Source organism: Hypomesus transpacificus, chromosome 4 (assembly GCF_021917145.1).
Source record: "Hypomesus transpacificus isolate Combined female chromosome 4, fHypTra1, whole genome shotgun sequence".
Classification (NCBI taxonomy): domain Eukaryota; kingdom Metazoa; phylum Chordata; class Actinopteri; order Osmeriformes; family Osmeridae; genus Hypomesus; species Hypomesus transpacificus.
In genome coordinates this window covers 5,469,299-5,482,189 of record NC_061063.1, presented here as the reverse complement: position 1 = coordinate 5,482,189, position 12,891 = coordinate 5,469,299, and the positions used below count along the sequence as shown (strand labels likewise).

At 45.2% G+C, this 12,891-nt stretch overlaps 2 protein-coding genes across 2 annotated transcripts; one reads left to right on the top strand and one right to left on the bottom strand.

The window, feature by feature from the left end:
- Window positions 1-574: 574 nt before the first annotated feature.
- Window positions 575-4,699, bottom strand: LOC124466807 (tubulin beta chain-like). The gene is made up of 5 exons (XM_047018687.1): window positions 4,521-4,699; window positions 2,495-2,603; window positions 2,272-2,382; window positions 1,927-2,171; window positions 575-1,797 (listed from the first exon to the last, which is right to left on the bottom strand). The coding sequence occupies exons 1-5, from the start codon at window positions 4,575-4,577 to the stop codon at window positions 985-987; spliced, it is 1,335 nt and encodes a 444-aa protein (XP_046874643.1). The 5' UTR covers window positions 4,578-4,699; the 3' UTR covers window positions 575-984.
- A 261-nt stretch (window positions 4,700-4,960) lies between these two features.
- flot1a (flotillin 1a) lies at window positions 4,961-12,870 on the top strand. Its single transcript, XM_047018694.1, has 13 exons — window positions 4,961-5,104; window positions 5,951-6,012; window positions 6,098-6,173; window positions 6,297-6,387; window positions 6,584-6,727; window positions 6,846-6,965; window positions 7,313-7,408; window positions 7,499-7,651; window positions 7,747-7,928; window positions 8,052-8,097; window positions 8,253-8,390; window positions 8,638-8,802; window positions 8,972-12,870. The coding sequence occupies exons 2-13, from the start codon at window positions 5,970-5,972 to the stop codon at window positions 8,990-8,992; spliced, it is 1,275 nt and encodes a 424-aa protein (XP_046874650.1). The 5' UTR covers window positions 4,961-5,104; window positions 5,951-5,969; the 3' UTR covers window positions 8,993-12,870.
- Window positions 12,871-12,891: the final 21 nt, after the last annotated feature.

Below are 12,891 nucleotides of genomic sequence, written 5' to 3'. Positions count from 1 at the left end.
TAATAGTGACTGAATCCACTGTGGAGATGTTTGCATGTACTACTGTAACACCACCCATTTACCATGATTCACCACACTGCGGTACCTGTCGACCGTTCTACAAATATTGTTGGCACCATCAAACTAAACCCAAGTCTGAATTTGATCATTCCATCTGAGGTTCGCCACCTTCAAGACGATGTTTGGCGTCTGAGTGAGGCCTTCCCCAGTCTCAGGCAGAGGACCGACAGCTCCACACATCCCTCCAGTCGGAAACAGACCCTTCATCCAGTCACAATTTCCCCATGTCAAGATTGGCAAGTGAGATACGTATTACTGAGAAACCTTAAGATGACCTTGATTTAAATTGTCTAACATGGTGTACGCACTTGTATGAGGGCTATACAACCAGTCCAATGTGCCTGAGAAGTTAAATCAAGTTCACCTCAAGGTCAGTGAGCCACAAGTTGAGGAGTAAGAGGTCCTATGATGTAGTGTTATTTTGTAAGTTGCACACTAAGTTATATGGGACATGAGTCAATGAAAAAAACAATTAACATTGGATAATATGAGTAAGACGCTGGTTTCCATCATCGGGGTCTCGAACCTTCTTAAAGATCCGCTTAAATTTAATCCAATCATTGTGGAGTTAAGACAGAACAATACATGACACATCACAGTCAGTAAGATGAATACTGTGGCAAGATTTATTTGGTCATGTAAAGTTGATCCCCCTCCTCCTGTCCTGTACATTCATCCTCCCAACCCTTCATCCTCCCAACCTTTCATCACATGCACATTCTACCAGTTTGCTCTTCCATAAACCAATCCAGCCATTTTAAGGATTCAAACCTTCATATCAGGGAATGCATTTGGGCCTCGCCTTACTCATTTTCTACATTCTTAATGATTTTTTGGTCATTTTGTCCGTTTTGCCATTTTTGTGTCTTGATTTTCTTATTTTCTAATTTTCTTCACCCTCTTCTCCTGCTTGTGTTCCAGTCTCTAGGCATCCTCAACCTCTTCCTCCTCAAACTCGCCTTCCTCCTCTGCGGTGGCATCCTGGTACTGCTGGTACTCGGACACCAGGTCGTTCATGTTGCTCTCGGCCTCAGTGAACTCCATCTCATCCATGCCCTCGCCGGTGTACCAGTGGAGGAAGGCCTTGCGGCGGAACATGGCGGTGAACTGCTCGGAGATGCGCTTGAACAGCTCCTGGATGGCCGTGCTGTTGCCGATGAAGGTGACTGCCATCTTGAGGCCACGTGGGGGGATGTCGCAGACGGCGGTCTTCACGTTGTTGGGGATCCATTCCACGAAGTAGCTGCTGTTCTTGTTCTGCACGTTCAGCATCTGCTCGTCCACCTCCTTCATGGACATGCGGCCTCTGAAGATGGCCGCCACGGTGAGGTAGCGCCCGTGGCGGGGGTCGCAGGCCGCCATCATGTTCTTGGCATCGAACACTTGCTGGGTAAGCTCGGGCACGGTGAGGGCGCGGTACTGCTGGCTCCCCCTAGCTGTGAGTGGGGCGAAGCCGGGCATGAAGAAGTGCAGGCGGGGGAAGGGCACCATGTTGACGGCCAGCTTGCGGAGGTCGGCGTTGAGCTGGCCGGGGAAACGCAGGCAGGTGGTGACACCACTCATGGTAGCAGAGACTAGGTGGTTGAGGTCACCGTAGGTTGGCGTGCTAAGTTTGAGTGTGCGGAAGCAGATGTCATAGAGAGCCTCATTGTCAATACAGAAGGTCTCATCTGTGTTCTCTACCAGCTGGTGGACAGACAGGGTGGCGTTGTAGGGCTCCACCACTGTGTCAGACACCTGAGGGTGAGGGGGAAATAAGGTGTATCATATCAAGTATGAATGGCACAAGTAGATGAAAGATAGTCTTACTGTCGTTCAAAGAGTACACGTTGCCTCATCCAAGAAGTGACAACAAATTGAGCTTACCTTGGGGGAGGGCACCACACTGAAGGTGTTCATGATGCGGTCGGGGTACTCCTCGCGGATCTTGCTGATGAGCAGGGTGCCCATACCAGAGCCAGTGCCGCCGCCCAGGGAGTGGGTGAGCTGGAAGCCCTGGAGACAGTCGCAGCCCTCAGCCTCCTTCCGCACCACATCCAGAACTGAGTCTACCAGCTCAGCCCCCTCTGTGTAGTGGCCTTTGGCCCAGTTGTTACCTGCTCCACTCTGACCTATGGGAAGAGGAAGGGAGAAAATGCAATTGTAACTTGTGCTAGCCAGGCCTTCATGGATCACAATGTGCCCGTTTATGTGCTTGATGCCCATTCTTACCGAAGACAAAGTTGTCAGGTCTGAAGATCTGTCCGAAGGGCCCGGAGCGGACAGAGTCCATGGTACCAGGCTCCAGGTCCACCAGGATGGCTCTTGGGACGTACTTCCCACCTACAGAAAAAAAAAAAACACGCTCAGTACTGCAGGCCAATACCACTTGGGTGACCGAAGCCTGCCACAGTAAAACACTGATCCTGTGTATTCTAGAAGGAGTGTGAGGTACCTGAAGCCTCATTGTAGTAGACACTAATCCTGTCCAGCTGCAGGTCGCTGTCTCCATGATAACTTCCTGTGGGATCGATGCCATGCTCATCACTGATCACCTCCCAAAACTGCAACAAGACAAATTCAATTAGAAAAATTCAGCAGGTAAAAAGCAGACTGATAAAGATATAATATCATTGACAGTAACTTGTGCCAGTGCATGTTGGTAGACATTTATTTTTTGCCCAGTGATGCTGCAGTCACACAATTGGCCCTCAGTCTATGTGGTGTCACAAGACCCCAAGCAGCATGATTTAAATCACATCTGCAAGAGATTGACCCTCCCTTAAATACCTCTTCAAGAAGGAGTGAAGGTAGCATAATCACTGCCCTTGTGCTATGGCACAAGCTCCACTATACAAGGTAATCATGGGTCAGACTCGGTCACACTTAACCCATGTAAATTGCCCTTTGCTCGGAAGCAGGATGCACTAGGGCACACCTCTATGGAATAAACATATCCAGCCATACAGGCACTGGAAGCTCACTGGACCAGGCCACACATGGTGGGGTGAGACATTGGCCCAAACTGTGTAAAGGGCCTGGCACAGACGGTCACACAAACTCAATAACCGACCCCAATCTGGAGGGGGAATGTCTTTTTTTTTTTTTTTTTTACTCCCATAGCCACGGTCAGGAACTACACAATGGCTATCCAATAATCTAACACCCTTATTACTAGGATTGGGTTTAAAGATGGCCAGCCCATGCATGCCAGCCCATCTTCAAATGAAATGTGTTTATTAGTAGTAAGTACGTTCAGTAAGTCTTATAAATTATTCATCATTTAATCCATTGTAATATATATATTTATTTTTTACACATTAGAAAAAAGGCCTTTATATGGTAGGCAACTTAAGTATTTTTGAAAATAAGTAAATGGACATTACCATTTATAATTAACAATTGTATTATAAAAGATGACCTCATCCGAGTTGCGCCCCCCCCCCCCGCCCTTTTCTCATCCCTTCCTCCACCACCTCCGCAGTGACTTGCGTTTCTATCTCATGCCACGCCAAAAGGTCACCTATACTTTCATAGGGTATACTTGGTAATTACTGAGAACCTATTTTGCTAATAATATGCTGGTTTGAAAGTAGTGAGAACCGATATCGCTTATAATATGCTGGTTTGAAAGTAGTGAGAACCAATATTGCTAATATGCTGGTTTGCAAGTAGGTCATAATGGCGAAATGGTTTATTTTACTCGAATATAAAAATTGCTTTCTTGCTGCAGTACTTTATATTTGTGGGTCTGCGCCACCTCCCTCCCCCCGGTTCCACCCCAAAATACTTGATCTAGCTGGCTGCAACTAGAAACAAATGCCGAGCTGCGTCATCACTCGCATCTAAAGCCGCATGGCTCTAATATCTTGAGATCAATTAGCTTGATCACATTTGGGAGTTAAAGTGGGCAAAATTCGGGACAACAAATCGTCGCCAACCCCCACAATTTATTGACCAAGATTCCATCAGACGGTGCCGAGACAAAAAGGTCGCGCCAAACACGGGCGTAGTCTACAACGGATTTATTGTGCGCAGTTAGCCATGTCATGCGCAACAGGACATACGTAGGTAATATAGGCCACAAACTCGGCTATTTGATTTGAAGATTAATGCGTACATCACGATGACAGTTAACAGTTTTACGTCGACGTCCATTTTTATAGTTAATGTTTGCATTTCGACTGTACTACATTTCATAAAAGACAATGGCGCGAACAATGAGCATGGTAAAATGTCGCTCACACGCCCCTACCATTTGGATTTCAATGAGATCAGTCTCATGCGGTTCTTTTACGTCTATTCAAAAACTCGATTGCCATCTTGAAATTTAAGGTATCCTATATTTCATTGTCTTTTTAATGTTAGTGTCCAAATACAAAATGTGAGACCGCTTTTTTGAATCTGATCTAATAAGACTGCAGGCTATTTCTAGGCCTGGTGCATGACTTCTTCCATCCATCTTTCTTCCAAATTCTTACCTTGGCGCCGATCTGGTTACCGCATTGTCCGGCCTGGAGGTGAACGATCTCCCTCATGATTATCAGTTATTATAACAGAATGCAAGTAGGAAGTACGGTGTTGTATATGCCAATGCAGCTGACCTACAGAAGTGAAGTCGGTGTGTGCCAATCTGCGGATGCACTTTCGCAAGGCGGGACAAAGGCTTTATAGTTCTGAAAGGAGGGACAAGTGAGGCAAGCGATTGTTGATTGGCTATGGTCTTAAGAACCCCTGTAATGATTGGCTTAGCGAAAATGTTGCAAAGGGTTTCTTTGCGATTGTGGCACGGACCGGAAGAAGAGAGGGAGTGCCGTGTTTCCCGTCATTAGTGCGCACTTTTAAGAAATCAATTTTTAATAATCCCCACCACGAGGTGGCGCCCAAACCTGCCGAAGAGGGGTGGGTACTGGGATGGGTAGCAGTTTCAATGCTGTTAGCCTACTACCATCATATGGGTAGCTAACGGGACGACAGGCGAAACAAGACTGTTTTTCAAAGATTAGTCATCCAATTGATGGGCATTTCATTGATTGTTTGCAGAAAAAAAGCGACTCACTAACCGGTGAGAAACGTCTTTCAATATTTACTCTACTTCTCTCGAATAAAATGCTGCATATGTTGCTACTGGGTCCACAATGTTTATTAATGGGTGGGCTATGGTATGACCGGGGCTCAGAATCAGATAGTATAGTGTCTAGCTAGCCAGCTCATGTAAGCTAGCTCAAAATGCTGCGCAATATCTAGGCTGATTAGATCAGCCTCTGAAATTAAGTTTGCATGCACGATGGAACATTTGTAAAGCTATTGAGACTATGAAATGTAAACTAGTGTGTTTATAACAGTAACTCTAGTACTAAAAGAAGCTATAGCTATTCTTCAATGTAGATACATTGTATTATGAGGGGGCATTTGTAAGGACTGACGTGGGCGTCTGCCCGTGTCCCTGTTAGAGAGCTGGCCGCCCTGTAAAAGCATGATTAACGCGCAAGGATGGAAAGTGGTTTTGGAGGAATACCAATTGAATTGCGTTCTATTGGTCTACTTCAACTCCTGAAATGTATCTCCAAATCCTGTGTCATTTCCTATTGCAGCTACGTCTTGTGCCATTCGGTGACGTTGAAGGACCATTAATTGAATTGATTTCCCTCAGTCAATCATTAAAGCTTAAGACGAAGTCTCCTTCATAATTCCTTTACTGGCCACGTTTACCATTAACAATTTTAAGATGTATTTTTCATTTGGCAGGCGCTTTTATTTAAAATGACGTACAAATAGTGAATATAGAAAATACTGCAGAAGATCAAGGATCAGAAGTGCATTTTTAACACCATTTTGGTGGTCAGAGTCAAGGAATGGGTGAAAAAAATCTTTCTCTCGCCAATGATGGCGATATACTCTCTTTTTCCAGTTTACTATTCATAGGCACCATGTTCTACACTTGTGGCCCCAACGAAGCAATGGTGGTGTCAGGTAAAATACCTCATTGTGAGCAATCAAACAGTCCAGTTTAGAAACTGGAAGGACAAATATTTAGTTCCCTCTCTCTCGCGTTCAGGAATTTGCCGCTCACCCCCTCTGATGATCGCTGGAGGTCGAGTGTTTGTCATTCCTTGCATCCAACAGATCCAGAGGTATGCTTTCAGCACAATCACTGGGGTTACCACACTCATCCCATAAATACCCACTTTCTTCATACCCACTTACCTCTCCGCTCTCCATCCCTCACCCATTCACGCCGTCTTTCATTTCTCCAGGATCTCTCTGAACACCCTGACTCTAAACGTGAAGAGTGATAAAGTGTACACACGCCACGGAGTTCCCATCTCAGTCACTGGTATCGCTCAGGTCTGTCACTTGGTCCCTTTCTTATTTGTCAGTCTCTCCATCTCTTTCTCCAAATGACCAACTCTGACTTTCCCTCACTTTCTAACTCATGAGACAATGGTTATTCATTACAGTAGATAGCAGATAGCTTGTTTGTTTAGCTACTACTACCTGCTGATGAGTCCCCCCCCCCCCACACACCCCTTCACACCTCCAGATGAAGATACAGGGGCAAAACAAGCAGATGCTGGCCGCTGCCTGTCAGATGTTCATGGGGAAGTCAGAAGGTGAGATCTCCCACATCGCCTTGGAAACACTGGAGGGACACCAGAGGGCTATCATAGCACACCTGACTGTGGAGGTAAACAAACTGTTTGTGCACACGCCGGAGCATGTGTGCCATGTGTTTGCACGGATGATCTTGGGCTTTTCCCCGGCCCCCAACCGACCGCTCTTTTCTCCACCCTACCTTTCTCCAGGAGATCTACAAAGACCGCAAGAAGTTCTCTGAGCAGGTGTTTAAGGTGGCCTCCTCAGATCTGGTCAACATGGGCATCAGCGTGGTCAGCTATACGCTCAAAGATGTCCATGACGACCAGGTACTGTTCACATCCCATCCCTCCCTCTCTATGACTCATTTTCTCAGTCTTGTTGCTAAGGTAAGGGGAGATGGATGAACAGATGAGTTGATAGACCGCCTGGTGGAGGTGCTGTCCGCTGTTGAGCCTTCATTGCGGACGGGGCTGACATAGTGGCCGGCATCATCCGTCTGTAATGGATTAATACATCATTAGATAGTTGATGGATGGAAGGTTGGATAGATTTGTGAGTGGATGGATAAATACATGGGTGGGAGAATGGATGAATGGAAATCTAGACGAGGAGATGGATTGATGTACTACAGATGTAACGTGCAGGGCACCTGTCTCTCTTCTGTGGTGTTCAGGACTACCTCCACTCCCTGGGTAAGGCTCGCACTGCTCAGGTCCAGAAGGACGCTCGGATCGGAGAGGCCCAGTTCAAACGAGACGCTGTCATCAGGGTAAGATCTCTCTCTCTTTCTCTCTCTCTACCTTAAATATGTGAGCACTCCTCATCCTCTCTCTTCGTCTCCCTCCCTGCATCCCTCTAGGAGGCCCACGCCATGCAGGAGAAGATTTCTGCCCAGTATGTGAACGAGATCCAGATGGCCAAGGCCCAGCGAGACTACGAGCTGAAGAAGGCTGCCTACGACATCGAAGTCAACACCAAGAAGGCAGAGTCAGAGATGGCCTACCAGCTCCAGGTATACAGAGACAGACCATCATCCCATCATCTACCCCGAACAGCCCCTCTTTTCTCCTGCACCCCGACTCTGAATCCCCACCCTCTCCTCCCCAGGTGGCCAAGACCAAGCAGCGCATCGAGGAGGAGACGATGCAGGTGAAGGTGGTGGAGCGCAGCCAGCAGATCCTGCTGCAGGAGCAGGAGATCTCCCGCAAGGAGATGGAGCTGGAGGCCCAGGTCAAGAAGCCTGCAGAGGCTGAGAAATACCGCCTGGAGAGGCTGGCCGAGGCCACACGGTGAGGAACACCCCCCGGCAGGCAGGACAATACGTAGCTGCCTACCTTAGGTCAGCCTAGCCAGGTTCTCGTCGGAAAATGCCAAATGAGAATTGTCAAATGTTAACATCTGTCCCTCCCCAGTCTGCAGCTCATCATGGAAGCGGAGGCAGAGGCTGAGTCCATCAAGGTAGGACAAGAGCACTCCCGTAGTGCCGTGTGTGGTGCGTTTCCTTCTGCAAGGCTCCAACATACCGCCTGCCGGTGTCCTACATACCAACCCACTCCACCCGCCACTTTCTCTCCTCTCTCCTCCACTTTTTCCCCTCTCTCCTCCTGCCTCAGATAAAGGGTGAGGCCGAGGCGTTTGCAGTGGAGGCTAAGGGCCGTGCAGAGGCAGAGCAGATGGCAAAGAAGGCTGAGGCCTTCCAGCAGTACAAGGAGGGGGCCATGGTGGACATGCTGCTAGAGAAGATCCCTATGGTGAGACCACTGGGCCATGGGGTGGTTGGGTAGACTTGTCCTAATAAATACCTAGGTATTGGGACACACATTCTAATATGTTTGTGAACGTCATACTTTTTGTAAAATCCTAAACCACACACATTACCGTCGTCCTTACACTTTCTTAGCACGACAGAATACTGAACTGACTGGTCATCATCCAGTGTCCTGATGCCCTGAGCTAGCCTCTTATCTTCTGTCTTTGTGTTCCACCTCATCTGTGCAGATGGCCGAGGAGATCAGCAAGCCCCTGTTGGCTGCCCAGAAGATCACCATGATCTCAAGTGGGGAAGGGGAGGTGGGCGTGGCCAAGCTTACAGGGGAGGTGCTCGAAATCATGACCCGCCTCCCAGAGACGGTGGAGAAACTGACTGGTGTCAGCATATCCCAGGTAACGCACTCTAGCCAATGACATGAGTTTGAAAATGGGATGTGGTGGTGCAGTGGAATTTAAATCCAAATATTTGGCACAACAATAAACCCTTATATCTCTCTCTCTCTCCATCCCTCCACCCGAACCCTCCCCTCACTCTGTCTGACTCTGTCCCTCCTTTATGTAGGTGACCACTCGCATGGGCTAAAGAGGAGAAAAGGCGTAGGGAAGAGGGTCTCAAGAAGCCCCGCCCATTTCTGCCCGGACCCTGTGTATGCATATGTGTCCCCGCCTTACACACACACTCACACACACACACACAGTCTATATACTATATCTCTTGTTCTGACATGAACACATCAACATATCTATATCATCTTTACATGGCCCTGTTGGAACCTTTGTTCTCATGCGTCTTTAGCCCTCCCTTGTCTTTTTATATCTTTCTTCTCTTCTTTCCTCTGTCTCTCCCTCCTTCCTACCTTCTCCTTTCCTTGTTTCCTTGCCCTCTCCCTGTCAGTCCATCCTCTCCTCCTCCAGTACTGCCCGTGTCCACTGCCTTGCTGCCAAACCCAAAGTGCTTCTTAACATGCGAGTTTCATGCAAACGAGCAGTTCAGACCTATTATACAGTATTCTAGTTTAGAAAACTAGCTTATTTTGCAAGTTCATCCCTCAGTCTTTCTGTCATAGCGAGGTTGCCCCAGAGGGGCAACGGTCTGACCAGACCAAATCCATAACCTAAGATCCATCTAGTTTTCACATGTTTTAGCCAGATTTATAGCTTTTAAGTTAAATTTTTTTTATCTCATCACAGTATGGGATTTTGAAAAGTGTCATCCTGTAGCTATTAAGAGTTGTCAGTGATGACCTTTAATCAAAAAGGAATGTATGTGAAATCAACCGATCAAAGTATGAAATCATTTTTAACAGTTGCAAAGTCTCTTGGGAGAATGAGTGCCATTTGACCAATGCCGCGAGTGGTTCAGTTATTGAATATGCTTTTTTTTATTTCTGTATACAACATGTGCTTTCTCATGAATACACATGATTTTATTTGGTTTTAATGTAAAAATGTTCTGCTGTTTTCACAGAATTGTTCTATTTATCACTATCCTATGTAAAAACAAAGTCGTCATATTTATTCGTTAGTTGTAAGGAACTGATTTCCTCACAGAGATCATGTACTGTAACCATTCTCACAGATGTGATTTCTTTTACCTTACATTGGGGGACAATACGACCAGTTGACTTCTCTTTATAAGCTGTTATAGCAGTCATGACATCCTTGCACTGCAAACAACGCAGACACAGAATACTATACTACGGTTTGGTGCAATCAGGACAATTGCTCTACTGATATAATGAGAGCATACAAGGGAGTGTTAAGCAGCGTTATATGGCCTAGTCTTTCATGGATCTGCCAAGGTCCATGAATGATGAGGTCATCTGAAGAGGTACAGGGTGTTGAAAAAGAGCCTTCAGGATGCTTCTTTTTTGGCTCCCAAGTGAATTGTACAAACCAGGCTGCCATTTCATGAAGGTTTACAGTATATCGTCAATGCAGGATTTCACATAGAGAGAATCTTTGCAAATCTGGTGCATATGCAGACTCATGCAGTTTTCCATTTCACTTTGAGAAAGGATTAGCCCATTGTAAGATCTGTTCCTCGTTTATCACACCTTTCCACACCTCTGCCATTTGGAAAGTTGAGAAGAGAGAGCCTCAATAGTCTACCAGCTATGAGTGGCTCATGGCTGTTCAGTACCGAGTCAGGTTAACCATGGTTTAGGAAATGACTTGAAGCCAGTGTATCTATGAAGTGTCCAAACTTGCCTTATCCCTCCACACACACCATCCCCCCTCTACCTCACCACCATCCACTGACTCAACACATCTTATATTCTGCACTCCTGCCTTCTGCTGCAGCCAGGACTCTGTTGTTCTGTATTTGGAATGAGATATTCTGATGTTAACACAACATTAGGCATGTTTTCTGCTGTTTTATGTACAAATGCAATGTTTTATGTTTTTGTTATGCTATTGTTGTTCTAGGTTAGAAACCTAGCACGGCCAAAGGCTCAAACTTTGCCAGGGGGGCTATTGTGCTTTAGCCCAGCATCTGTGGGCTTTATGGAGTGCAGTTAATGTACTGTTGAGATGTTGTCCTCAAAATTTCAGGAATTAATTTAAATACTAACACTATGAATACTAACATGATCTATTTAACACTAAATATTTAACTTGAAGATGAAAATATTTGATCCACAATGTAACAACTCTCAGTGTTTTGTCTTTCTATGAGATCTCCCTAAAGAATTGTTTCCCCCAGTACGTATTCTGGGGCAGCAGTTATCACAGGAAGGGAGACAGACTAGTGTACTGTTAAAGGCCTCTTTGGGTTTGTGACCCATCTCTTGACTAACTCTTCCTAACAGTTTGTGTATGCATGTTTAACTGTCTCTGACCAGGGTACAGTCTGCCACTGCGTTTCTGTGCAATGCCCCTACCATTCTTTTTTAGTTCATACTTTGTCACGTTTGATACTGATCTTATTGTTGATCGATCAACCAAGTTGGAATGCTATAAATGCATAATAGGTTCTGTGAGGAATAGAACAAATACTTTAAGGCAGGTGTTTTGTATCCTTGTTAGATTCTTCTTCAATGCTAAATATTTCTCAGATGGCTGTCCAGATAATAAACTGTGCTGTTTGATTCCTTTCACAAGAAGTACAGGCCAAATATAAATATGCTTCAGTGCTTCTTTCTGTTTGTGTTTTTAGCCCTCCAGTCAGACTCCGAATATTAGACATTTGTAGATTTGTAGGAAATGTGTATTGTTGAAGTATATCAAATAAACACAAGTCAAAAAACATGTACTGTCTCATTCTTTCCGTGTGGTGGAAGGAGTAGCAGGAAGCATCTGTCTCAAACTTTATTATTCATACAGGAAGAAACTCTGTCTCTCCAGATGAACATGTGTACTGTGCATATACAGCAAGTGTAGCATACCTGGGGTAGTTAATAATTAGAAGGACTGTAGTAGGAGCAATAGTAACAACATTAATAAGAATATTGAGAAATGTGTTATTTCAAAAGACACATCATGAAATACAATACATAAAGACAACCAGCCACTCAGGAGCCTGCTGGGCCAAATGCAGCTCCGTGATTAGATAGCAGTGTAGAGATAGCCCCCGTGTAAAATGGCCAAGTTGTAATCTGCCTGCACTGCAGTCATGTTGCATAGATTCCAACATCAAAAGTATACCTCATTTAGACAGAGTTCTGCAGAGACCAACACGGTGTCCAGATTTGTGGAGATCTGGAGTTTCCCAATTGCTTCGTGCTGGTAAGACCTCACTAAAGCCATTGATTCAATGGACAAATTGGATCTCACATACACAAGGCTCTTGGCCATTTCAGCCCAGATCAGCATCAAATCCATTCTAATGCATGACAGTTTGAACCCCATCCATATGATTTAATGATGCAGCAATCTGTGAAACGTGACCGTTATGCACTGGACCTGGAACACAACCTTGACATTTTATGAACTGTTTTTGTTTCTTTTCATACGTATTTGAATATCTCTTTTTTGTTTACAGAGACCAGTCTTCCCTTTTATGAGTGAAAAAAGTCATCTATATATATATATATATATGTACAAGATAGCTTACTTACAGGAACCTTGCAGCGATAACAATGGGATTACATTGACAGTTGCATACAATTATTATAACGAAGGTAGTAATAGTTTGTATGAAAGGCTTAAAAAAACAACTTGTTAAAGAGTACCTGACAGTCATTTCATCTACCATCTTCCTGTGGCCTTCTGCAATACAGCAACCATTCTTTTGGGTGGAAGATAGAAAATGATGAAAATGAATGTTCTTTTAATACAAAAGCCTATTTTTTAAAGATGTTCTCCAGCACGTTACCTCCCTCATTCACTCTCTCACTCTCTCTTGTTCTCTCTTGCCGCTCCCCCTCATCGCTCACACATTACACTATTGGTAGAAAAATACGTACATATGAAGATATACAACTCAACATGACAATGATGGAAAAACCAAAGATAAAATACAGGCTTCCTCAAGTGCTT